The sequence below is a fragment of the Corythoichthys intestinalis genome, chromosome 20 (genome assembly GCF_030265065.1).
Source record: "Corythoichthys intestinalis isolate RoL2023-P3 chromosome 20, ASM3026506v1, whole genome shotgun sequence".
Lineage (NCBI taxonomy): Eukaryota > Metazoa > Chordata > Actinopteri > Syngnathiformes > Syngnathidae > Corythoichthys > Corythoichthys intestinalis.
This window is the reverse complement of record NC_080414.1, coordinates 21,492,087-21,516,701: the sequence shown is the minus strand read 5'-3', so window position 1 is coordinate 21,516,701 and position 24,615 is coordinate 21,492,087. Positions and strand designations below refer to the sequence as shown.

Here is a 24,615-nt window from a genome sequence, read left to right as displayed (position 1 = left end):
GATATGCTTTTTACGCAGCCACCCCTTGGTCAGCTTGGCTGTGTGCTTCGGATCATTGTCATGTTGGAAGATCCAGCCATGACTCATCTTCAGGTCTCTGACTGAGGGAAGGAGGTTGTGCCTCAAAATCTGACGATACATTTCACCAATCATCCTCGTCTTTATACAGTACAGTCGTCCTGTCCTATTTGCCGAAAAGCAGCCCCAAAGCATGAGGTTTCCACCCCCATACTTCACAGTGGGGATGGTGTTCTTGGGATTATACTCATCCTTCTTTTTCCTCCACACACGATGAGTAAAGTTTGCACCAGAAAGTTCTGCTTTGGTCTCATCTGACCACATGACCCTCTCCCATCACCTCTCTGCATCATTCAGATGGTTCCTGGCAAACTTCAGACGGGCCTTCACATGTACTGGCTTCAACCGGGGAACCTTCTGAGCAATGCATGATTTTAAACCATTGCACCGTAGTGTTCTACTGACAGTAGCCTTTGAAACTGTGCATTCAGCTCTCTTCAGGTCATTAACCTGCTCCTGCCGCGTAGTCCTAGGCTGAGCCCTCACTTTTCTCATGGTGAGTGATGCCCCACGAGGAGAGATTTTACAAGGAGCCCCAGTCTGAGGTACATTATCAGTCATGTTTAGCCTTTCCCATTTTTTAACAATTGCTGCAACTGTTTATTTATTCTCACCAAGCTGCTTTCCAATTGACCCATAGCCTTTTTCAGCTTTGTGGAGCTCAACAATTTTTTTCTCTGGTGTCTTTCGAAAGCTCTTTAGTCTTGCCGATGGTGGCAGTTGGATTATGACTGACTCTGGGGTGCACAGGTGACAATATTGAGCTCAAACGGGTGGCGGGGGGGTGGTTACTCATGGGGTAAAGGTTGACTTTTTTTTTTTTTTTCTACGGTAGACTGACAACTCTTTGAGTGATTTTCTAAGGGGTACAAATTCTTATGAACCCCAATAAATTACAAATAAATTATTGAAAAATAATACAATGCAAATTCAGGATTTTCTTTAAGATTGTCTCTATAACTGGAAATGCATCTATGATTGAAATTTCAGTTTTCTACCTATTTTCTATTTTAAGAGGGTGAACTTGCAAAATCACAAGGGGTGCAAATGCTTCTGCTCCTCAGTGTACATAGGCTAGCAGTGAATGAGTTAAGGCACTGCATACTGTGGGAATGGAGGTCGCACTTTAAGTAACTACAGTAAGCTAAAAGTGTCCCGTACGGGAAGTCCGAGCGTGTGCTAGTCTTTGGAGGTGTTAATGTTTTACCCCAGTACAACGGGTTGTGTGCATGGTACTTCATGTATGCACGACCTCTCGAGTGAGGTTCAATATGCTATTATGCAACACTCTTCTGCATGTCAGTATATGTTCTATGTTGTTGCGACATGAACTGCACGTGCACCACAAGGAGGGTAAGTCACCTATGCTGTAAGTACTGATGTGCACCTCTACTTAAAGGAGGTAGTGAAGGTCAGGAGTGAGGATAAATTACATATTTACCTTTAATGTGTGTGTATGAATGTACAGATGAAGAAAAACAAACCCTCCAGATTGTGTTATAGTGGTACACAGTTTTTATTTACATTTTCAACCATACACAAATACATGAGTGGAAAAAATTACAAAATCTACATGTCTGTCATGAGTATGAATAGGGCTTTCCACGATTAATCGATACACATGATTATCAAATTAACTAAATTATTCAATTTGACAATTGTGATTTGGTTAATCTCTCAATCATAAGATATTCTTTTATACCAGTATTCTTACTTACTTTTCACGTGCATCTAATTTCTTTTGCAGATTAAAAAAAAAAAAAACTTTGAGAGTTTCGGCGATTAAAAAAGATGGCCGACCAAGACGCATGCTCCAGGATTGAACACGTTCAGTTGTAAAGTTTTTGGTTGCTGAAGGTTGCAAAGTGCAAACTAGTTGAAATTCATAGAATGTCAAGTGTGTATGGTACCGCCGAAAAAATGTCTGACAAAATGGCACAATGTTTGAAAGCGACAAAGCCAAAAGTGTTGTGAGCGACTGGCTGAGACATCAGTCCAAAGATTTTTACGCTGAGGAAATACGGAAAGCTTGTGCACAGATGGGAAAAGTGTGTGACAGTGCTGGGAGACTTCGTTGAGAAGGGGAAAAAAAGTAAGCTATTTGTATTAGAAGTCCTTTTACCGAAAAATCCCCCATTTGTTGAATGACCCTCGTATTTTTGCATATTTTTAAAAAGGGAATTTTTTATTCATTTTGTTTTATTCATTTGAAAAAAAGAAATAGAAACAATGGCATGAAAACCCAGTAATTTTTCCATTTGTTTTATATTAAAAAAAAAAAAAAAAAAAACTTAAATTCACTGTCAAAATAACCATTTGAGGCACAAATATAGTCCTTAAAGTGTTTCAAAAGGATTCTAAAATCTTTCCTTCTAATGTTTTTTCTTCTTCACTACTTTGTATGGTAAATTCCCGTGTGAAATAGTGCATTTCTATTTTACCCGATTGGTGGGCTGTCGCTATTCCTGAATATGTGTTCAGTTGTGCCGGATCTCCAAACGCAGCCATGGCCGTCAGCCTGTGAAAGTAAAAATCAAAGACCTCCTGTTGTAATACATTTATTGTTATGTGTAAATGCCAAAAGCTGATTTTATTGACCATGTTGTTTATGTAACATTGGTTTACGATATGTACATGCAAGACGCATGGTGTTGATGCTTTATTATCTTGTTTTATGTGCTATGTCATCTACGTAATTACAAACCCAGCTATTTGCAGCACACCTCGGTCCCGCAAATAGCTGGGGTTCACTGTATGCCATACTGTACATAAAACAAGAAAGTCCAAGTGTCAAAATCACCTGTCGGTGTTTAATCGCTCTGTAACCACAGGCGCTGTTTCTCTTTTCAGCAGGTCCCAAATGTAAAGGCGGGATGCGGCGTCCAACACGCAGAAGACCGCCGCTCTGGTCTGGCTCCACTGCAGCGAGACCACAGACTTCCCGGCAGTGCTGTCGGTCCACTCGGCCACCGGTTTGTCACTGTTGAAGTCGTGCAACCGCACACTGCCATCGTTGCAGCCAACCTGGCGGAAGGTAACAGTAAAAAGTGTTGAATAAGTTAGGAGTACAGTCACAGACACATTGCCAAGAAATGTACAGACATGTTTCCACTAAGGCTGTCATAAATGATTATTTTGATGTTAACTAATAGGGGTGTAACAATATATACAGTATATCAATCAGGATCAATACACCAATTGGTTAAGCAATGATTAAATTAAACCAACATTGTCCTCTTAGATATACCGTATTGTATAAATACAGTTGTCCAATGATGACTTTTTAACCGATATCCTGATGTTGTACAACTCCAAAACCCGATAGTGATATTATAGGCGGTCGAGGACTTACAATATTATTAGAGTTGCACGATAATTATCGGTCCGATAGTTATCGGTCCGATAATAAGAATTGTGACGTCATCCCAATAAATCCGATAACAATATGTTATCGGGCCTATTAATAATATCTTTGGCACGGTGTCTGATTGGGATGTGTGTGTTTGTTTCCACTCCGATTTTGCCAATATGCAAAGTTTTGTTACTGTTCCAGAGGCCGTATTTTTCCTTCACTGAGTTAAAAATTGTTTGCATTTTACAGTGCTTTGTTTACAAGTTCTTAAGAGGCCTTTTGGTTATTGATAAGCTTGCTGTTCTATAATTGCCAGGTTAAGAAAGTTGTTTCATGGACCAAGACGACAAAAGTCTCCTCTCCTGTTGCAACAAATGTTTTATCTGCTGACAAAGCAAAATACCTGTTGGGTTTATGTTTGTTTTAGATCAGTGCTCATTGTTCAGGGGAACACATCGTCAATGATATTGACTGATTGATTGTGACTCAAATTATATTCATTTGAAAAAATTAATGGGCACTTTATTTGAAGTCAAAACTGTTCTTGTCTTTGTTTTGTTCATTATAATAATGTTCATGTCATTTTGAAAATTTTGGTTCCGTCAAAGGAAAATCTATGCTGAATCAACCATTAGTATTTTTGACCTACAGGTGTTCAAAATCTCGGGTAAATATGCAATGAAAAATTATATATTATCGGTTATCGTATCGGTATCGGCCTTGAGGAGCAGAAAGTTATCGATATCGGTTTTAAAAAATGTATATCGTGCAATTATTATTGCTAATTGTATTGTGATGCCCCACTAGATGTTTAATAATGATAAATACAACAACTTCAGTGTTTTCCAAATATTCTGTGAAAAATGAAAAAAAAAAACATGAAATTAAGCTAAAAAAATGCCAAAATAATGTCCCATATCAATAAAATAAAATGAAAATGTCCGTAATTAAATAAAAGTATTCACAAATAAATGATGTTTACACTAGTTGCCCTAAAAAGCCACTAGGGGGCGACCAAAGCATTACACCAGAGGCAGGGAATCGCAGGACATGCCAATGTAATGACACTTCCAAAGATGCATTTTGCTGGGCTTTTGCACAGGTTTTAATCATATTTATTAGGAGTGTGTATTGCCTCATATTTGGCGTTACAATTCATATCATGATTTACAGGTCACGATTCGATTCGATCCCGATTAATCCCGATACCACACTTGAAGACTATTATTGTGATATTTGTATATCACTAAAAAAAAAAAATCAAAATGGATTTAAGTACATCAATTTATTCCTGAAACATCATCCAGCACTCAAGTAAAAATTTTTTTGTTATAACAGTTTCTTTGTTAGTGCAAACCTGCTTTAGTCCAAGCCTGCATTCTAAATAATTCATGCCTCTGTTTTCGCAGTCAAATCCAAAATGAGCCCAGATTTCAGACTTATAAAAGGACTAATCCGAGCAACCACTCGAGGCCGACGTACACAATCCTCTACACGGATTAGTCTAATGTTGTTGTCACTTCAGTTGACTGAAAGGCAATGCCGCTGCGTTCTGCAAACTACTAGACGGGAGTAGAAGTGCAACAGCTCAATTATTTCAAAAAAAAAAAAAAAAAAAAAAAAAAAAAAAAAAAAAAACACGGGTAAGGATCGATACAGATTTTGAATCAATACGAGAATTGCATGACGTAATATCACAATATATTTCAGAATTGATTTTTTAAACACCCCTCATAATTATTTGTTTTTATTACTTTTCTTAGTGACTATTTCTTTCTGGTGACAAAGTGGTAGTATGTGATGAGTTTATGATTCATTATATTTTTATTTGTGCACCATGAGTGTTTAGGGTGTTTTTCTCAGTTAACAAATCGCATGCATCTTAGTTTGCAGTCATCTTTAGGTCAGTCTCAGCACAGCTGCTTTGCTAAGCTGTGACCAGCCCATGCATAAAGGCTGCAGGCTTGTATTTTAATTTATAAGGCAGCATACATACTGGCGCAAAACCAATACCAATACCAATATTTTCCGATATTTATTTTAAATGTTTTTATCAGCCGATATTATCGGGTGGCAGATATTACCGGACTACTCTATTTATAAAAATAATTTTCATTCCAATTTCTGTTGACATTTCAAATGTGTACATAGTATCGTATTGAATCGATTCCATGTGAATAGAATCGTGACAGACTTTGTAATATCAGTAAATATCAAAATCGTTGGTCTGCTTTCAAGAAGAACTAGACAGAATTTTAACAACAAATTTTAATTGAACTATGTCTCTCTAAGCAATCTTTTTTCTAAATGGTATTTAGTACAGTTGTCCGATAATTACTTTTTAACCGATATCCCGATATTGTCCAACTCCAAATATCCGATAACGATGTCAAACCGATACTGATATATGCGGTTGTGGACTTAACATGTTATTAATAATTATTAGCTTTAATAACAATAAATTTTAAAACATCAATGTTTTCAAAATAAACCTTCTATGAAAATTAAGAGAACAACTTCAACTAAAGTTATGGAAAAAGTGCCTATATTGCACCAATATATTTATTGTTGAAATTGCAATAGTGCAAACATCAGTTTTTTTGTTTTTTTTATCAAGTGCAAGTGCAAATTGCCAATAAGGCACTACCATATCGCATATGCACAAGCACACCGATAATTAAAAATTGATGTCGATATTATCCGATATAATTTTAAAATGCTTTATTGGCTGATATTATTGGCTACCTGATAATTGGACAACTCTAGTAGTTAATAATAGTTAATAATGTTGTTGATTAATTCTCAATTAGTAGATTAATGTAGTTTACATAAGATAATGCAATCTCCAAGAAATTATCATTTCCCAAAAAGATACCAACTTTTCCATTATCTACGTTTTTGGAGAAGGTCTGTAGTTGTACGTATTTTTAAAATGTGTTTTTGGTTGTTGCTCACCAAAAACAAATGTGGTTTGAAAGGAGAAAACTGGATGGCGGTGACATCAACAAGCCGGGCTGCTAACTCCTGCGAGCTGTAACACCTGGGCAAGGCCTTCAATCCCTGCGTGGTGCCGTGGTTGACCTGACCCTTCAGTGAAAACAGGTATTTTCAGAACTGAGTTCACTTTTATTCCTGTATTTATGGTCATTCTCACCATATTGTTACCGATGAAAAAGTGACTGGGGTCAGTGGGGAGAAATTTTAAATGAAGCGACTGCATCGGTCCCGTTTTGTCAGCGTGCGAGGGCGACACCCTGCGAAGAAGAAGAGGTCGAAGGTTATAAGATTCCCATCCAAAAACAACCAGGAACACACGACACTCGTACGCAGATGTTTCCATCAAATGTTGAGGTGACAAAATCAACAGCATAACAAACAAGATCCTGCGACCCCTTTTAACTCAAACGTGGCAGCTGTGTGCCGCTTTATGGCCTATTTTGAGAGGGCTCGCCCGGCGCTGACAAATGATCATCACATGCTGTTTATCGTATCTCACCCCTCGGCCGTCACGCAGCCGGAGCTGTGGAGCAGCTTCACTTTGCCACCCGGTCTCAGCCCTGAAAAAAACACATGTGCATGCACGTGTGAGAAATATGAGCACATAGTGTATGTTCACGACACCGAGACTGCTTCGAGCGCCGAACTTCTGAACATTCTTTCCCCTCTCAGGCTGACATTTACATGATTTGTGGATGGATAGAAGTTCACAGGACACATGTATGAGAACAGACAGTTTATTTTATATATGCGTGTTTATGGATAGATGTGTTTTTAGTACTTGTATAGTTAATCATCCTGTTACGTAGACGGGGCAAATTGACTCGTTTTTTATTTTTAACACATCTTTCAAAGTAGAATTGCTATTTGTGATGTTTTTTTCATTTGCATGTTTACTCACAGAGGTCAAAATGACCTGTTTCCTATTTTAAGTAGTCAAATTATTATTTTAACTAGGGCTGTCAAATGATTAAAATTTTGAATCGAGTTAATCACAGCTTAAAAATTAATTAATCGTAATTAATCGCAATTCAAACCATCTGTAAAATATGCCATATTTTTCTGTAAATTATTGTTGGAATGGAAAGATCAGTCAAGATGGATATATACATTCAACATACTGTACATAAGTACAGTATTTGTTTATTATAACAATAAATCCAATAGATGGCATTAACATTCTTTCTGTGAAAGGGATCCACGGATAGAAAGACTTGTAATTCTTAAAAGATAAATGTGAGTTTGTATATTGTGACTAAATATTGCCATCTAGTGTATTTGTTGAGCTAAACGAATTGTTTGAATAGAGTCTGACCAAAGTCTGAGTATTATTTTGCATAGCTATTTTGATTGGGAATGCCAGTTCTCTTTGCATTGAGCGCTTTTCGTTTTGTGAACTTTTTTTTTTGAGAGAGGAATATTATTTTTGTTGTGCTTTCAGTAAATGATACTGTCGCGACTTAACGTTTCTGCCCAAATGCATGATGGGAAGTTGGGCAACCATGACTATCAGTGTTGGCTGCAAATGGTATATCTTCTCTGCCTTGTGTTCAATACAGGTGTTAAGAAAAGATAATCTCCTGTCATTCTTCCCAACGTCGCTCGCCACAATAGTTAAAATTATTGTGGACGAGATGCCAAAGCTGTTGCCAATAAATAGTGCCGCTCCAATGAATGCCTGTGTTCACTCTACTCGCTTGTCTCTGCCTCTTAGCTGTCAATATACATAAAACAGCGCCATTGTAGTCTGTTTGTGGCAATGCGTGAGTGGGTCGTTGCGCGCATGCGTTAAATGCATTAAATATTTTAACGTGACTAATTTAAAAAATTAATTACCGGCCGTTAATGCGATAAATTTGACAGCCCTAATTCTAACATATATATTTTGCAGGGAATTTATTAGTGGGGTTGTTTAATATTAAGATATTCACTCAGAGAAGTCAAGTTGACCCATATTTTTGTAAAAAAGAAAAAAAAAAAAGGTTTTTGGGGCATTAATCGTGTTCTGCTTGGCTCAATGAAGGTTTGTGGCACTTGTTTACAATTCTATTAAAAGTTTAAAAAATACAGCTTCTGACATCTTTACTGTATTTTCCACACTATAAGGCGCATCGGAGTATAGGGCGCACCCTGAATGAATGGCCTATTTTCAAATGGTCTTCATATATAAGGCGCACTGCATAATAAGGCGCAGTAGTAGTAATGGTTGGGGTTGCATTATATATCCACTAGATGGAGCTGTGCTAAAGGGAATTTCATGCCATGATTTAACAATATTGATCTATATACAGTGGTACCTCCATACGAAGTTAATTCGTTGCAGGACCTTGTTTGTAAGTCAAAATGGTCGTATGTCGAGCAGGATTTTCCCATAAGAATACGTTATAATTCCATTAATTCGTTCCACAGCACGAAAATCTACATTAAATCCTGAATAAATGCTGCTGGTACTATTGCAAATAGCAGTTGCACAGAGCAAAACAAATACATTATGAATAAAAATCGGGATAATAATTTAATGATAGTAATAATAACAATACCTGTAATAATGTAACGAATGGGGTTCTAATGTGGCGGACTTGTTTTGCGTTGTGTACCTGAATGCACTGTGTGGCTGAAGTGCCAGCGTGAGAGAGGACTTTTTACTTTCGTTTTTCATGTTCAGCTGCGGTGGACAGTAGGCATGTTGTGTTGTACAAGTTCTAAAATAAATAATTCAAAACCTGACAAAGTTGGCGATTTTTTGGGTGACGTTACAATCATGATAATTGTCACCTTAACTTTAAAAGACTGGCGAACGGAGGTCGGAAGAGGACCGTCGAGATCGTAGACATTCTACGGCCGTATTGTCGGGCCAGTTCACGGACGCGCACACCACGCTCATATTTTTCTATCATTTTCAAGTTTCCCCCTCTTAGGGGACAATAAACGTAAACTGAACTGAACCTCATTTCAATGATAAGCCTAAATCTTTTTTCTTTTTTCAACCACCTGCACTCACATTCTTGGAACCCATGTTGATTGCTCTCACAAGAAAATCCGCTGTGCGTCCGTCTTGTGAGAAAACAGAGAAACCGCAGCAGCACTGTTGTCGTATTTCGAGCACGTCGTCGGATGTAGAAAAAAATGGCGAGTCAAATTTTATGTTGGATGTCGAAAAGATCGTGTGTCGAAGCTATCGGATGTCGAGGTACCACTGTATAAAGCGCATCGGATTATGAGGTGCACTGTCGGCTTTAAGAAAACTGAAGGCTTTTAAGTGTGCCTTATAGTGCGGAAAATAGGGTAACTCATTGCCAGTAATGGCGATAGACGTCTGATCCATTTTGACCGGGAGGGACCGAATGAAAGGACGTCATATTTATTGAAAAAGAAAAACTAGCCTCGTGAGAAAACTGCAAAGAATGAGTTAAACGAACGTTCATTCGCCCCCTCCCAGTTAAAAATGGATCGGACATCTATCTCCGTCAATAGCAGCCAATGAGTAACATGAGCTTCATTTTTTAATAATCGGGTAAAACTAACCCAGCAAAACTCTTGTAAAAGGAGGGTTAAAAAGACATTTGCGGTTAGAGTGCATGTAAATATTTGGTTGAATGGAAAAAAAATTTCACACTGTTTATGGAAGGAAACACACATGCCATTTTGGGGATTTTCATAAAACGTGATGATACCAGTGATATGTAATTGAGTATATGGCGGAAAACACTCAAGTGACTTGAAGTTCCGCACTGAGACCCCCAATTTGGCCAAATTTCAAAATTGTCTGATATGCACCATTGGAAAGCTTAAAATCTCAATTTTCTGGGGGAAGAAAATTTTGAACAGGAGGGCATTTAAAAAAAAAAAATTTAAACAGCAAAACCCTCCCTGGAGGCAGAGCACACGAGAGCAGAATTAAAGACGCCACCATTTTAACGAGATATTATCGCGTACTTACCTTGTTTCGATCCAAAAACTCCATGTAGCATTTGTCATCGAGTGTCAAGACACAGATGTGAATGGCCACAGTCGGATTTTTGGGGGATTTAATGAGTGAAACATGGTAATATATCAAGGGTCGTGATGCAGAAATTGCAGACATCAACGAGTGGTCAAGATGTTCTTTTCAATATACTGTATTTACCCTTTTAAACTTTTTTTTTTTTTTTCCAATCTTTCTTTGTTTGGATCGATTATTTATCATCTATCATATTGGGGAAAATGCGACAGTAACAAAACAATACAATTAATCGATAGTTATGAGGTAGATATCCGTGACTTTTTTACAGATGCAATTTTTTTCATTGTGACGTAATTTGTTTAAAAGTTTAAAATATGCGAGTGAATAATTTTTTTAAGTCGTTTTTTTTTTTTTTTTTTTAAACGAAATATTAGACATCAATTAATGATTGTAAGCTAAAAATGTTAGACATTTTGGTTAATTCTTTTTATGTCTGGGTTGAAAAAAAAAGCGGTTGCGTGACGTCTGTAAACGGGGGTTTTTTAGGGTAAAACGGCCAAATTAAAAATAGTTCGGGGGTTTCATGTGCCATGAATCTGCTATGGCAGCATATAGACATATTGTTCTATCAAACACAACAGTTGTTTTGGCTTAAAATACAGCATTTTATTTTAAAGAGGAGTGCAAGAGCAGAAACTGCTTTTTCAGTCTTGTCTGTGTTTTCCGCCATATGTAATATGCAGTTCAAATGTGATATGGCACTTGAAACCTTTTAGTATGTTCATGGATACAAAAAATAAATAACTTACCTAGGTCTGTCTGGGAGCCAGCCTCATTGGCTTTTGCGAGTTGCACTACCACCTACAGGCCACAAACAGAACAACCTTTAAGATTTTGACTCGGAAAAAAACTTTCAAATTAAATGGAGACCGACCCAAAGATTCAGAAGCCCGTTCTCGTCCAGAGATGCCAATTGAAAGGACAATCCCAACAACTCTGGGTATAAATGGAGATTAACATCAGGATTATTAGAAAGACACCAAATATACTTTATTTATGGGATAACTTGCCTTCCTCAGATGCTAAAAAGGCCACCTCTGACCCCGGCCCACCGGGTACAGTGGTGGTAACAACCTCCACGGACGTCACTGATGAGAAATGGGCTGAGGGCACTGCATCTAAGCACACACAGGCGTCTACTGCTGTCAATGGCAGCTAATGAGTAAAAAGTCCACAGTGTCAAAGCATTGCCAATCGTGACATACCGGTGGAGAAAGTGGGTCGTCTGAAAGTCCACTCGTCATCGCCCACTTTCAGGCGTTCGTGGTTCCCGTCGGGCTCCCGAAGGTCCCACACCGCCACGGAACCGATGGAAGTACCTGCGAACACTAATGTGGCCTTTCCTGGGCTGAAACAGCAGCACTGCACCTGAGAGAGCGTCAACAAATTATCAGCCTTTGAAACCTACATGAGCCCATTTTACAATAAACAGAGGGACTAGTAGTAATTCACTAACTGCACCTCCGAGTCACAAAGCAGAACCTTCCGCGGTCTAGACGGCTCCCACATGTTCCAGACGCAGATGATGGTGCAGCTGTGATGCAGCCTGACGTCACTGGACGAAGCTGAGGGCATGTGAACCGACAGGAGAGTGTGCCTCTGCGCCTGAGAGAAGAGCACCTGGCTGATGACGCGACCTGGATGAAACCACAAGTAGTTTAGTTGAATATATTCATGGAATACAAGTTACGTTGATGTCATTTGCGTACTGCGGAGAAAATGCAAGTTGGTGTTGAGCTGTAGACTTCCGTCACTAAAAGACAGCGCATCCTTTTGCGTCTTTCGGCCTTGTAGGGAGCTTCTTTCGGTGTGATCCTCCTCCAGCAGCACTGCCATCACCTGCCATCAAGGATGGGAAGTAATAAGTGAATACACTACTGTACTCACTTCTGAGGATTATACTCAACAGACAAACAAAAATCACCTGGGACGCAGAATGCAGGAAGACAGCCAAACGTCTTGAATCCAAGTTCATCCCACTTATGCTTCGTGTTTCATTTGTCCGGTTTGGATCTTCAGAACAAAAAAGGCAACTTCTAGTTTGCATGTTGAGCTGGTTTCACTGGAATGTGCTACAATCGCTCATAATAAGCATTTACAACAGTATGCTGACTCCCTCTAGTGGTAAGCAAAAGAATCACTTCCTTTAACAAAAATATTTGCCTCATTTTGGATGAACACTAAATCCAACTGTGCTTTTATTATATGGGGCAAAGACCTATGTAATAAAATTCCCTTTTTTTCCCCCTGTCTTTTTTTCTTTAATGGCGTTGCTTCATCGCGCCGCACAGCCCAAACTGTTTGACCGATGTCACTGTTCGAATATCAAAATGACTGGAATTTTTGTGCGAAGCAGGGAATTTTTCAAATGACCCCCAAAAATTTCCGTTCGCCCATGAAAACGTTTTTCGGGGGGGGCGGGGGGGGGGGGTCTAAATGTATCTCATCCTGCAATTTTTACCAAATCGCATAATTTACACAAAAAATTCCAGGACGGTAAGGGGCATAAAAGTTGTATAAAGAATTTGCCCAAAATTTACAGTTCCCTCAATATTTGTCAAAAACTTGCCCATTCATTTTTAATGGGGATGCCATTGATGGCCATGTACGGCGTTCCATTCATATCTAATGGCAAGCATTTCACCTTCTTTTTCAATGGTGGGAAAACAGGTTGTTATTACAGCTTATTTACATTCAACTGGGGCTCATTTAAGTCAAGTGCCATTGACAGCCATGTACATCCAAATTTTCCATTTTCAATGGCAGAAAAACCTGTGTGGCTGTGTTTTTTGACCAAAAACCTACCACTACAGCCCATTGGCATTCAACTGGCGCCCAAGTGAGTCGATGCCATTGACAGTCATGCAAGGCCATGCCATTGACAGCCATGTACGTCCAAATTTCCCATTCATTTTCAATGGCAGAAAAACTTGTATGGTTTTGATTTTGACCATACACTTACCATTACAGCTCATTGACATTCAACTGGTGGACAAGTAAGTTGATACCACTGCCAGCCATGCACGGCCATGCCATTGACGGCAATGTACGTCCAAATTTCCCATTCATTTTCAATGGCAGAAAAGCATGTGGTTTTGATTTTCGCCATACACTTACCATTACAGCCCACTGACATTCAATTGGCGTCCAAGTAAGTCGATACCATTGACAGCCATGTACGTCAAAATATAAACAGGAAGTGTCCCCGAAATGTCCCCAAATCATCAGGATGTGACCTAATAGATCTGTATCTACCACAGCAATGCCCCATCATGATTTCTCCAGAAATTGCAGTTTCTACTTGGAAAGCGAAGTACTTTTTCAGACGTTAGAAAGTGTAAAAGGTTTTGTTTATTTTTTCCTACCGCCACAGGCACCGCTCAGTTCTGCGGGATGCTGCGTCCACTTGTCACTCAACTCCAGCTCCTCAGTTTGAATGTCCCGGTCTGCATTTTCCTCGTTCCACTGCACGTAAGCCTGGCGAGGAATGCATCATAATTAGAACAAGGTAAGATACAATATGAATGTTGTAAACAGACCTGCTTTGTGTTAGCAGCACCGAAGTTCCGAATGTACATGTCATATTCACTGACTGGTGGTAAATCCAGAAGGGACACCGTAGTGGACAAATCCAGATCAATTAAGCGAAGCAGCTCTCCACTGCGCTTTCTGTTATAAAAATGCAAAATAAAGCAAAATTATTATGAACATTCAAAACTAAATGTCAGATTTCTATTGTACCATATTTTTTTGGATTCTAAGTCACAGATTTTTCATCGTTTTGCCCGTTGGTGTGACTTATATTCTGAAATGACTTACGTGTAAAAGTATTAACACATTATTGAAGGTAGTCCCCAGGTTACGACGTACCCGACTTACGTGATTTAGACCTTACGACAACGGAGTCTCGTTTTCTTTTAATTTTTTGTTTTTTTTGTTTTTTTTTTGTGATGCATGCTTTTATCTTGGCGCAGGAAGCGTAGAGCAGGTTGTACTAATGGCATGGGAGTAAGAGCGCATGTACACACGAAGAACAATGTACAGTATTTGTGCACATGAAGAAGAGCACATGCGCACACACGACGAAGAGCGCATTTGCTCCCACAAAGTCGCGCAGTCGAGTGAGAGAAAGAGGGGAAATTTTAAAGCTGCAGGCCTGCCTGCACATTTGTTGCTTGTGAAGCGTCCACAGAGGCAACACCTATACATAAAAGTTTTTGATGATGTGCGGAAGCGAACTGTTACATATTAACCTTTTGTGTGGATTGTTATTGCTGTATCAGGAGCTTGTTATAAATGCAAATTTTAATTAGTGTTTTTTTAGATTAAACTGATTTAATTTCGATTTTATTTTCGTTTCATTCTGCAAGTGTTGATGTCATGAGCAGCTGAATAAAGTCCGCAAACCACACGGACATCTGACATCGTAATTTTGGAGCTTAGCTCATTGTCTAGCTAGGACTTGGCTCCAAAATCTTGGCGAGGATAGTACATTGAATTACGTATAAATCATGGTTTTGGATTGTTACTTTGAGATTTAGGGAGTATTTAGGGGTACTTAAAGGGTTAATTCCGATTTGCGCGGGAATTCGGGTTATGTCGCCAGCGTAGGAACGGCATCTGTCCGTAACCTGGGGACTACCTGTAACTCTTTTCACATGTTATTTTCACACTAAACCGCAAGAGAGAGAAGACCTGTTTCAACATCGGCGATGACTTAAAAACAAATGCTCAAATGCTCATGCTCTTGTGTGTCTTATACAGTGGTACCTGTACTTACGAAAGTCTCTACAAACGTTATTTTCAGGTTACCATATGTTTAAATGGGAAAATATGGCCTTTTGTTAGGAAAGAAATTTCAGGTTACGAAAGGCCCAAATACTATACAATACTGTAGAAAATACATATGTACTTTCTGCTTTTAAATATCGCGCCACAAGATCTGTTGCCCTAATGGTCATAATATTTCCCATCAGGCCCCTGTAGGATTCTACTCTCCTTTTGGCTTATTGTTGATGACGTTTTAATTTGGGTGTCGCAGTATGATGAGGTGCACAGGCACGACGGTGTTATGGTTGATATTGCGAGTCGACGTCGCACATTATAGCATAGGTCTACTCGCGTTTTTGTGTCACGAAGAATGAGATAGGTGATAGACACCATCGATCTCCTGGATGAGGACATTGCCTCACTCGAAAGGTTAGATATTTCTTTTTTTCTTTGCATTTTGTTCTAATATCTACTTCATTACAGGTATTAACGGTTAGGTTAGGTATATGGAATGATTCAAATGTGTTTTTTTTATTCCGGTTTTACCCAAATTATAAAAAGTAATGTGTGCTTGGAACGGATTAGGGCATTTACATGTAAAACGCGTCTCTATTTACGAATTTTTCGAATTACAGAGTTGTAAGTTGTAATGTTGTAAGTAGAGGTACCACTGTATGTTTTTTTTTTCCCTCTTCATTGTTCATTTTTTGGTTGGTGCGATTTATAGTCCGAAAAATGAAGTGCTCATTTTTCTCAAATATGACATTGTGCATTTTGCAGTCAATGTTGGGAATAACGCCGTTATAAATAACGCCGTTACATAACGGCGTTATTTTTTCAGTAACGGGGTAATCTAATTATTTTTCCGCCGTTACCGTTACTGACGGTCAAAAACGGTGCGTTACTTACTCTGAATAAATTGAAGAAACTACCAGCCGTAGCGAGTCTACTCTGCTCTGTTCATTTGTCATCCAAGACTCGGGGTGCATTCAGGTTCGAGAACAGCACACGTACTTCTTATGACCCCAGGCTGTTTGTCCTTGCTCATTCAATTAGACACTGCTTTCCAAAGCTTACTAACGTTTCTGTGTTTGCTACACCTGAATGCTAGCCTCGTTCTCATCCCCCACTGTCAGCCAACAAGAATGCTGCTTCCATCTTGAGGATGGCAGGCGCTTTGAGGGTGACGGGAGGAGTAGGGGTACGAGGCTACCTGAATGCACCCCCTGGATAGATGCGATGGAAGTGATTGTGATTGGCTGAGGGTTAGAGTCATGTGTTATCGTAAGACAAACAGAGCCGGTGTTTTGACACACAAACCGGAACAGCGTGTGCGGCAAACACGCACACTCAAAACAGATGCAGAGGGATATGATGGCAGAGCATTCAGAGCAAAATTTGTCCTTTACGAAGTAGAGATATAAACACTATTTCAAGTTAGTCGAAATTAAAGGAAAGAACGTGCATGTAAAGTGTAATTTATGTCCCGGGGCAAAGCTTTTGTCGACATCTGTGGTAAGCAATTCAAATCTGTTTATTTTTGTTGCACTTCAAGTGTAGGATAAATCCGTTGCTGATGAGGTGCAATAAATATTACAAGGTTCTATAACACAACTACCTATCTGTTCTTCTCTATTCAACTGACTCGAATACTGCTCAGAAAATTTCAAATTCTTTGACATACAACAACTTCTTTTTAAAGTAACGGAAATAGTTACTTTCCCTGGTAACTAGTTACTTTTACTATAAAGTAATTCAGTTACCAACTCAGTTACTTTTTGGAAGAAGTAGTGAGTAACTATAACTAATTACTTTTTTAAAGTAACGTGCCCAACACTGTTTGCAGCACACTTTGAACTGTTGAGGATATTTTGGGGGTTTCTGAAGGGTTAGAATCATATTCCTTGCCTACTTTTGTTTCATAGCGACTTTCTTCCCTGCTTCTCGCTTCTTTGCGGCCGCAAAGTCAATGAACTTTCCACGCTGTGAGCTTCTAATGTTCTTCTTCTCTTCTCGTTTTACTGGGAATAAAAGATGCATTATTATTATTTTACATGTATTGTTTTTTTAACTAAACCATATATCAGGACTACCTTGGGACAATTCAGGCTTTTCCTCTTCTTCCTCTTTGCTGAGTCTAGAAAACGACGCTCTGACTCGTTCATTTTCTTCACCCATGGCTCTCTGGATCGCTTTTACCTCCTCGGACATCTCTAAATTCTCATCTTCCTTCTCGCCGTCCTCGTCTAGTTCTTCAAAATCCTCCTCGTATTCCTGCCAAAATGACAAACATTCGAGTGAAGCGTGAGAACAAACTGCGCGAAAAAATTACGCAAATGTGAGGTGAAAAAAATCCTTACCGCTTTCTTGTCAAGTAAACCAATTAGGGCATGCAAATGTGACAAATGACATGAATGGAAATGGAATAAATAATAGAATGATATATGAGCAAAGTTATCATTTTACCTCAAAATCATCCTCGTACTCTTGCGAAGGCTCAGCCTTTGGTGCCTGCACCTTGAAAAATAAACAAAAACATATAAAACAGTGTACTACTGTATATATTGTTTTGAGTTGTTTTGTTGTTAATCATGTAAAAGTGATGCAAGGAGGGACAGCATAATCGTACCACATGCATGCATTAATTATTAATTAATTATTAATTTTTCACAAGTTGGAATCTTACTGTTTCTTCCCTGTCTGCGGAATCTTTAGTTGCCACGTTTCTTGAATGCATCACGTCCTCCTGGATAAATTAGAAAAACAAGGTAACGTATTAAAGTCTTGGTTCTAGGTAAGTGACCCACTAACCTCAACTTTTTTGGTCTCAGTGTCCTGGCCGTGACTGGCTTTAGATTTCCTTGGGCTGCTGTGATGTCTCTCAGCCGCTTCCCTGCGCCGCCTCTCTCTGCGTCTTTCCCGCTCAGCTCGCTCTTCCTCAGTTTCCTCTTCTCTGGCACGCCTCAGCGTTTCGTCCTAATAAAATGTGAGGAATGGTCAAACACAAATGGTTGTACCGTAGTGCTGCAACGATAATCGATTAACTCTAGTAATTCGATTAGAAAAAAGATTCAAATTAAATTTTGCTGCTTCGAGTATTCATTTAATTAAAGTGGTGTTGTAATTGTTTGTTTTGAAAGTGTTGGCATTTAGTTTTCATGATTTGGGTGGATACACTGCAATCTAATGGCAACAGTGAATTTGATATAATAATATTTTCATATGGCGGAATCCAGCTGCTCCCTGTTCAGACCAATGTAAGCTAAGTTTTTGTTTGAGCTAATGTTTTTTTTATGCATTCGTAATGTAGTTTATAGGTATAGCTAGCCGTTTTTTGTTGTTGTTTTTTTTGTGGGAATATGTGTTTGAACCATTTGTTAAGAGCATTGTAAAAAAAAATGTTAGCTTTTTAAAGCATTTAAGCTAGTGGACTTTTGCAATGTAAATTAGCCAATTGTTCTTTGTTGTACTTAGATCCTCATTAATTTTTTTATGCCGTTTGAGGCTCAGCTCAGTTATTTGATTTTTTTATTTTTCTTATACGATTACTCGATTATTCGAACTAACTAGTTCATCGATTAATCAACTACTAAAATAATCGATAGCTGCAGCCCTAGTGTACAATGCAAATTTATAACGTCTTAATCAGATTATTCTTCTTAAATCTAGTCAAATAATTTTCTCCATCTTGTTTTGAGTGTTAATGACTAGTTAACAGATTAATGCCTCAGATTATTCGACTTAAATATTAGAGTAAATATTACTATTTGTTCTTATTAAGCTCATACATCTAAATGTTGGTAATTTTTCCACCTAAATCAAGAATAATTTGCTTCCAAATAATGTTTTGAACAATATTTACCAATGAATTAAGAATATTTGGAATTTCAAAGCTTTTTTAAACATTTTATATACTAATTCATTGCTTAACATAGGTTTATTTTCAGCTAGCTATTTTTCTTATTTCAAGAAATTTGTGTGAGTAAAACTTAATTGAAGCAGTGGCAGATAATTTCACTTATTTCTAGTAGATTTACACTGTCTAAAACCAAGGGAATTTAACTGGTTTTAAGGAGGTGTGTTTTTGCCGTGTAATGTCCATTTGTTATACTTAGGATGCTTACGTGAGATGCTCTCTCTTTGTGTCTCCTTTCTCGCTCTTCTCTTTGTTTTCGGTGTTGCTCTGCAGTGTTGGGAGTAAGACACTTTAATACATGATGGAAAAGTGATTAAAATGTTGGGGAATGTCTACCTCTTTCTTCCCTCGAATGCTTCCTTTCCTCATGCCTCTCTCGTCTGTCTTGATCGTCCAGCCTCTCATCGGGTCTCCTCCTTTCCCGCTCTTCCCTGCGTTTTTCTTTATCCCGTTCCTCCCTCCGTCTTTCCCTGTCTCTTTCCTCTCTTTGTCTTTCCTTGTCGTCCTTCCTCTTGTGTCTGTCCTCCTCCTCATGTCCCTCCCTTGGCCTCACTTTAGCCCGCTTTTCCTTGTCTTCTCTGGAGTCGGGGCCACGTCTGTTGCCATCCTCCAGTTTGTCCCGTCCCTCATCCGTCCTCTTGTCCCAGTCACCCCTTCGATCCTCTCGATGCAAGTCCCGTCTTTCTGCATGACGCTCTCTGTCATGAGTAAGAAGTGAAAAAGTAACATTACTTTACATAAGAGGTGAGTTCAGTTAACTGTACTTGAGTTTCCAGGGGGCAATTTTTGAGTTTTACTCTTTGTACATCTGTGCTTTCAACTCCTTACATTCTCATAAGGCTCATTACATGTTTTAGTCTTCGCAGAAGACAACACAACGTAAGAAAATAGAGTAATTGACAGAAAAGGAAGATTTTCGTTTTCAGTTGTAACAGTTTTTGGTCGTTTTACAGGAGTAAAGAGGTTGAATCAGCACTTGTACTTTTACCAGAGTATTATGTACACAAGTGTATATAATTTTACGTAAGTACACTGTTTGAGTATTGTACTTATTAACCACCTCTGGTCCCTGTCCCCTCGGGAGTCCCTGTGACGTCTTTCCGCGGATTCCCCACCGCGATGCTGCCTTCTGTCGTGGTCCTGTTCCCTCCTCCTGGAAAGTTGTCTTTTCAACTCGGCAGTAGTCCAAGTGTCCTCCATGCTTATTTTCTTTAAAAACAAAAAACAAAAACAAAAAAAACTAGGCCTGCAAGCAGGACTGAACGGGCCCTCGCAATCTAGCGCAACTCGGACGTCACGCAACTCGGACTGTGTGCAGGTCAGGGTGGTGGCAGATCCTCCTCTCTAATCATCTCATTAGAACCTAACATGCTCGAAAGTCGCCTATTTACATTCCCACACCCAAGAGATAAAAACCCCTATTGGAGAGAGTACTACAAAAAAGGAGCCACTACTGAGCTGTGCAGCCAAGCCCTTATTCAAAACCAAAATTAATCTTCTAACTGGGCCAATTCGACCAAGTGTGCCAACTATTGTGGCTCTATAAGCTCCCTGAGTCTCTGAAAAAAAATATTTCCTTTAAATGGCGAACAAAGGGTCGTCACGGCAACAGACAGAGACACGTGGACATGGGCCGTAAAAAAAGTATTTTAATAGGTCTTGAAACTACAATGACCAACATGAAAAGAACTGGACATGTTTTGGAAAAACGAGTGACTTTCTATCGCCACTAGTTGGCGCTGTAGGGTTGATGCAAATGACCCCTACAAGGCCCTTCAGGGTATGACTCTCAACAAGCACGGGAAGTTTGGCGCAGATATCTTGTATATCTGCCGAGTTATGACTGTTCAAAGTTTTTGGAGAGAAAAATTGTTGACAGTCATTTTCACTTTCCTGTTTGGACCCCTCCGCTTCAACGAAACTTCAATATTTTTCATCAGGCACCTGAAGACAGGTCTTAAGGTTTCCCTTATGCAGGTTTGAAGTAGATTGATTTTTTCCCTTTAGAGGAGGAGTGTGTCCCGTAAAAAAGGGCATTTCCTGTTCCCACTAGGAGGCGCCAGGCACAAATGGTAAATTTTCAATCCAGTCCTGCTCAGGCTGGTATACCTCACACACATGCCAGATTTAAAATAGATTGAACGTTGTATGAGGGAGTTATCAGTCATTTTCCGAATTCGGTGTTTTGGCGAAAAAATGGAAGAATTTGGCGCCCCGCCCAGGTCAGGCCCGTGAATGAAAACACACCATTTTTATAACTTAAGATTTCATATGCCTCATGAACAGTCTCACCAATTTTGAGAATGATCAAACTAATTCCCTAGGTGCCAAGGTGTAAAATGTGCACACTGTAAATCGATAAAAAGTTCACATTCAATCCAAAATACCCGATTTCCTGTAGGATTTGGAATGTGTGTGCAAGAGACTTTTTGGAGCAGTTTTGCACAAAGTTTTGACTCTCCAAATTTCATCACTCTATGTTAGAAAAACCTAAATGGAGAGGCCTTTTTGAAAATTTCAAGGGGGCGCCACTGAGCCATTTTGTTAAATTGTTTCGTAACGTTGCAAGATTATCGAACGTTATCCAAAGCCGCATGTATGTGCAAATTTTGGTGAGTTTTTATGCATATTCAAGCCTCCAAATGTAAACTCTTACTGTGAACCCATGAAAATTTCACATTCGACCCAAAATACCCGATTTCCTGTTGGATTTGGAATATGGGTGCAAGAGACTTTTTGGAGCAGTTTTGCATAAGGTATCTACTCCCCAAATTTCCTTGCTCTATGTTGAAAAAACCCAATAGGAAAGGCCTTTTTTAAAACTTCTTTCTGTCGCCACTAGTTGGCACTGTAGAGTTGATGCAAATGACCCCTACAAGAACCTTCAGGGTATGACTCTCAACAAACACGGAAAGTTTGGCGCAGATATGTTGCATATCTGCCGAGTTATGACTGTTCAAAATTTTTGGCGAGACAAATTGTTGACGGTCATTTTCACTTCCAGTTTGGACCTCTCCGCTTCAACGAAACCTCAATATTTTTCATCAGGGACCTGAACACATGTCTTGAGGCTCCCCTGAAACAGGTTTGAGGTCAATAGATTTTTTTCCCTTGGAGGAGGAGCCTGTCTCGTAAAGAAGGCCATTTCCTGTTCCCACTAGGGGGCGCCAGGCCTAATGGGTAATATTTCAATGCAGTCGTGTTCAGGCTGGGATATCTCATATACATGCTAGAAATGAAAAAGATTGAACGTTGTATCACGGAGTTTTTAATCATTTTCTGAATTTGGTATTTTGCCCAAAAATGGCCGACTTTGGGACCACGCCCAGGTCAGACCCTTGAGTGAAAACTCACCATTTTGAAAACTTAAGATCTCATATGTCTCCTGAATAGTCTGACCAATTTTGAAGACGATCCAACTATTTTCTTCAGCGACAAGGTCTCAAATGTAAATCGATAAAATTTCACATTTGATCCAAAATTTCTGGCTTCCAGTTGGGTTTGGAATATGGGTGCAAGAGACTTTTTGGAGCAGTTTTGCACAATGTATCGACTCGCCAAATTTCATCGTTCTACGTTGAAAAAACCTAATAGGAAAGGCCTTTTTGAAAATTTCAAGGGGGCGCCACTGAGCCATTTTGTTAAATTTTTTTGTAGATTATCAAAATTTACGCAAAGTTGCATGTATGTGCAAATTTTGGTGAGTTTTCGTGCATGTTCAGGCCTCCAAATGTAAACTCAAACTGTGAACCGATAAAAATTTCACATTTGATCCAAAATATCCGATTTCCTGTTGGATTTGGAATATGGGTGCAAGAGGCTTTTTTGAACAGTTAGGCATAAGGTATCTACTCCCCAAATTTCATTGCTCTACGTTGAAAACCTGAGAGGAGAGGCCTTTTTGAAAATTTTAAGGGTCAAGGGGGCGCCACTGAGCCATTTTTTGACATTTTTTCAAAACGACACAAGATTATCGAAATTTACGCAAAGCCGCACGTTTGTGCAAATTTTGGTGACTTTTCGTGCATGTTCAGGCCTCCAAATTGGCCATTTTCATTTGCCCTGAAAAAAGAAGAATAATAATAATAATAATAATAATAATAATAATAATAATAATAATCCTTTGCAAAACAATAGGGCCTTCGCACGCTTAGTGCTCGGGCCCTAACAAGCATTCAGCGATCATTTTATACACACATTGAGGAAACTGGTCGTATTTATCCGCTTGAAACGAATTACTGGCTCGTGAGAAAACTGCTAAGAATGAGTTAAACGACCGTCAAACAGCACGCGTCACCACACTGAAGTATATTTTTTAAGAAAAATCTACCTTTTCGTGGTGCATGCTGCCGTTGGTGTTCGCAAATTTTGCTCAGTTAGGGCTACATGTTTGCTAAGACAGCACCATGACGAGCGCTGTAATTTTCTTGTCTTGCGCATGCGCAGTTACACGAAACCAAGGACAATGCGTCACATTCCCCTTGACGACAGGTGTGTTAATCGATAGCAGAGTGCATATCTCGATCCATTACTAAATAATCGATTCGTCCAATTCAAATTCCAAGTTGGAATAAAAACTACAACAAAACGATAAATTAGGGTTTTGTTAGATTATCCTGTGTCATTATACGTTTTATTTAAATACTGTTCTCTTATTTATATGTACTCAATCAACAAGTGTAATTTTGCGTTGTTTAACACGACCTTGTTTTCGATTTTCATTCACACACAAAAAAAATGCTGAATGTATCCTTTAGATCTACAAAAACTTGAGTTTTATTTGAATCCTAAGGTCTTTGTAATTGTTTCCTTGATACTTCACTAGATTTTAATCATCTAATTCCACCAATTTGCCTTCAAAATTATTATCTTTACTTACTAAAAAAAAATTATTATACAGGGTGATTAAAAAAGAATGTGCCAAAACCATTGCGGTATATTAAATAAATAAATAAATAATAATAATAATAATAACTAGCTCGATACAAGTATTGTATGTAACTTTGTTTATTTCATGCTTTACAAGTGCTCAATGTGACCACCACAGCGGCACGGTCAACATCAATCCGATATGACTTTTAATTTGTTAAAATTACTTACTTGTTAAAAAGACTTTTATTTCTTATTTAAATTCTTATTAAATTATTAATGAATGAATTAATTTTAATTAAATGAATTTAGTCTATTTCAATGATTTTTAAATTAATAAATGCGTGATTTTGGCACATTCATCATCTAGTAGTCGTAGTATGTTTTTATTTGTGATGGGCAAAGCAATTCAATGCTCATCCGCTAGATGGCACAAGATGCTATTAACCAGCATCATCACCTGTTGCCGTTCACGTAAAGCGAATAGCAGATTTGTGTTCAAATCTTATATTCAGTGACGGTCTGGCAATTTTGGGGCCTAAGGCGAACATATCCAGGGGCCCTCTTTATGGGTCAGGGGTTAAAAAGGTGAGAAGGGTGTGGAAGAAATACACACTAGGGCTGTCCTAA

General features: G+C 38.8%; 1 protein-coding gene across 1 annotated transcript; it reads right to left on the bottom strand.

Annotated features, from left to right (window-relative positions):
* Window positions 1-1,563: 1,563 nt before the first annotated feature.
* Window positions 1,564-23,566, bottom strand: dync2i1 (dynein 2 intermediate chain 1). Its single transcript, XM_057824771.1, has 23 exons — window positions 23,447-23,566; window positions 20,177-20,325; window positions 19,453-19,814; window positions 19,325-19,383; window positions 18,012-18,176; window positions 17,887-17,946; window positions 17,667-17,717; window positions 17,294-17,474; window positions 17,113-17,221; window positions 13,970-14,099; window positions 13,796-13,907; window positions 12,355-12,443; window positions 12,140-12,269; window positions 11,892-12,067; window positions 11,636-11,798; window positions 11,441-11,548; window positions 11,305-11,366; window positions 11,180-11,231; window positions 6,927-6,987; window positions 6,585-6,684; window positions 6,386-6,517; window positions 2,879-3,102; window positions 1,564-2,596 (listed from the first exon to the last, which is right to left on the bottom strand). Exons 1-23 carry the CDS (start codon window positions 23,459-23,461, stop codon window positions 2,425-2,427), a joined length of 2,862 nt encoding a protein of 953 aa, XP_057680754.1. The 5' UTR covers window positions 23,462-23,566; the 3' UTR covers window positions 1,564-2,424.
* Between the last annotated feature and the right edge of the window lie 1,049 nt (window positions 23,567-24,615).

Coding starts and splice junctions, on each gene's coding strand:
- dync2i1 (XM_057824771.1), bottom strand. Junction 17,222..17,293: donor AAAGCCTGAATTGTCCCAAG/GTAGTCCTGATA, acceptor TTTTATTCCCAG/TAAAACGAGAAGAGAAGAAG. Junction 12,444..13,795: donor ACTGAGCGGTGCCTGTGGCG/GTAGGAAAAAAT, acceptor TTTGTTCTGAAG/ATCCAAACCGGACAAATGAA.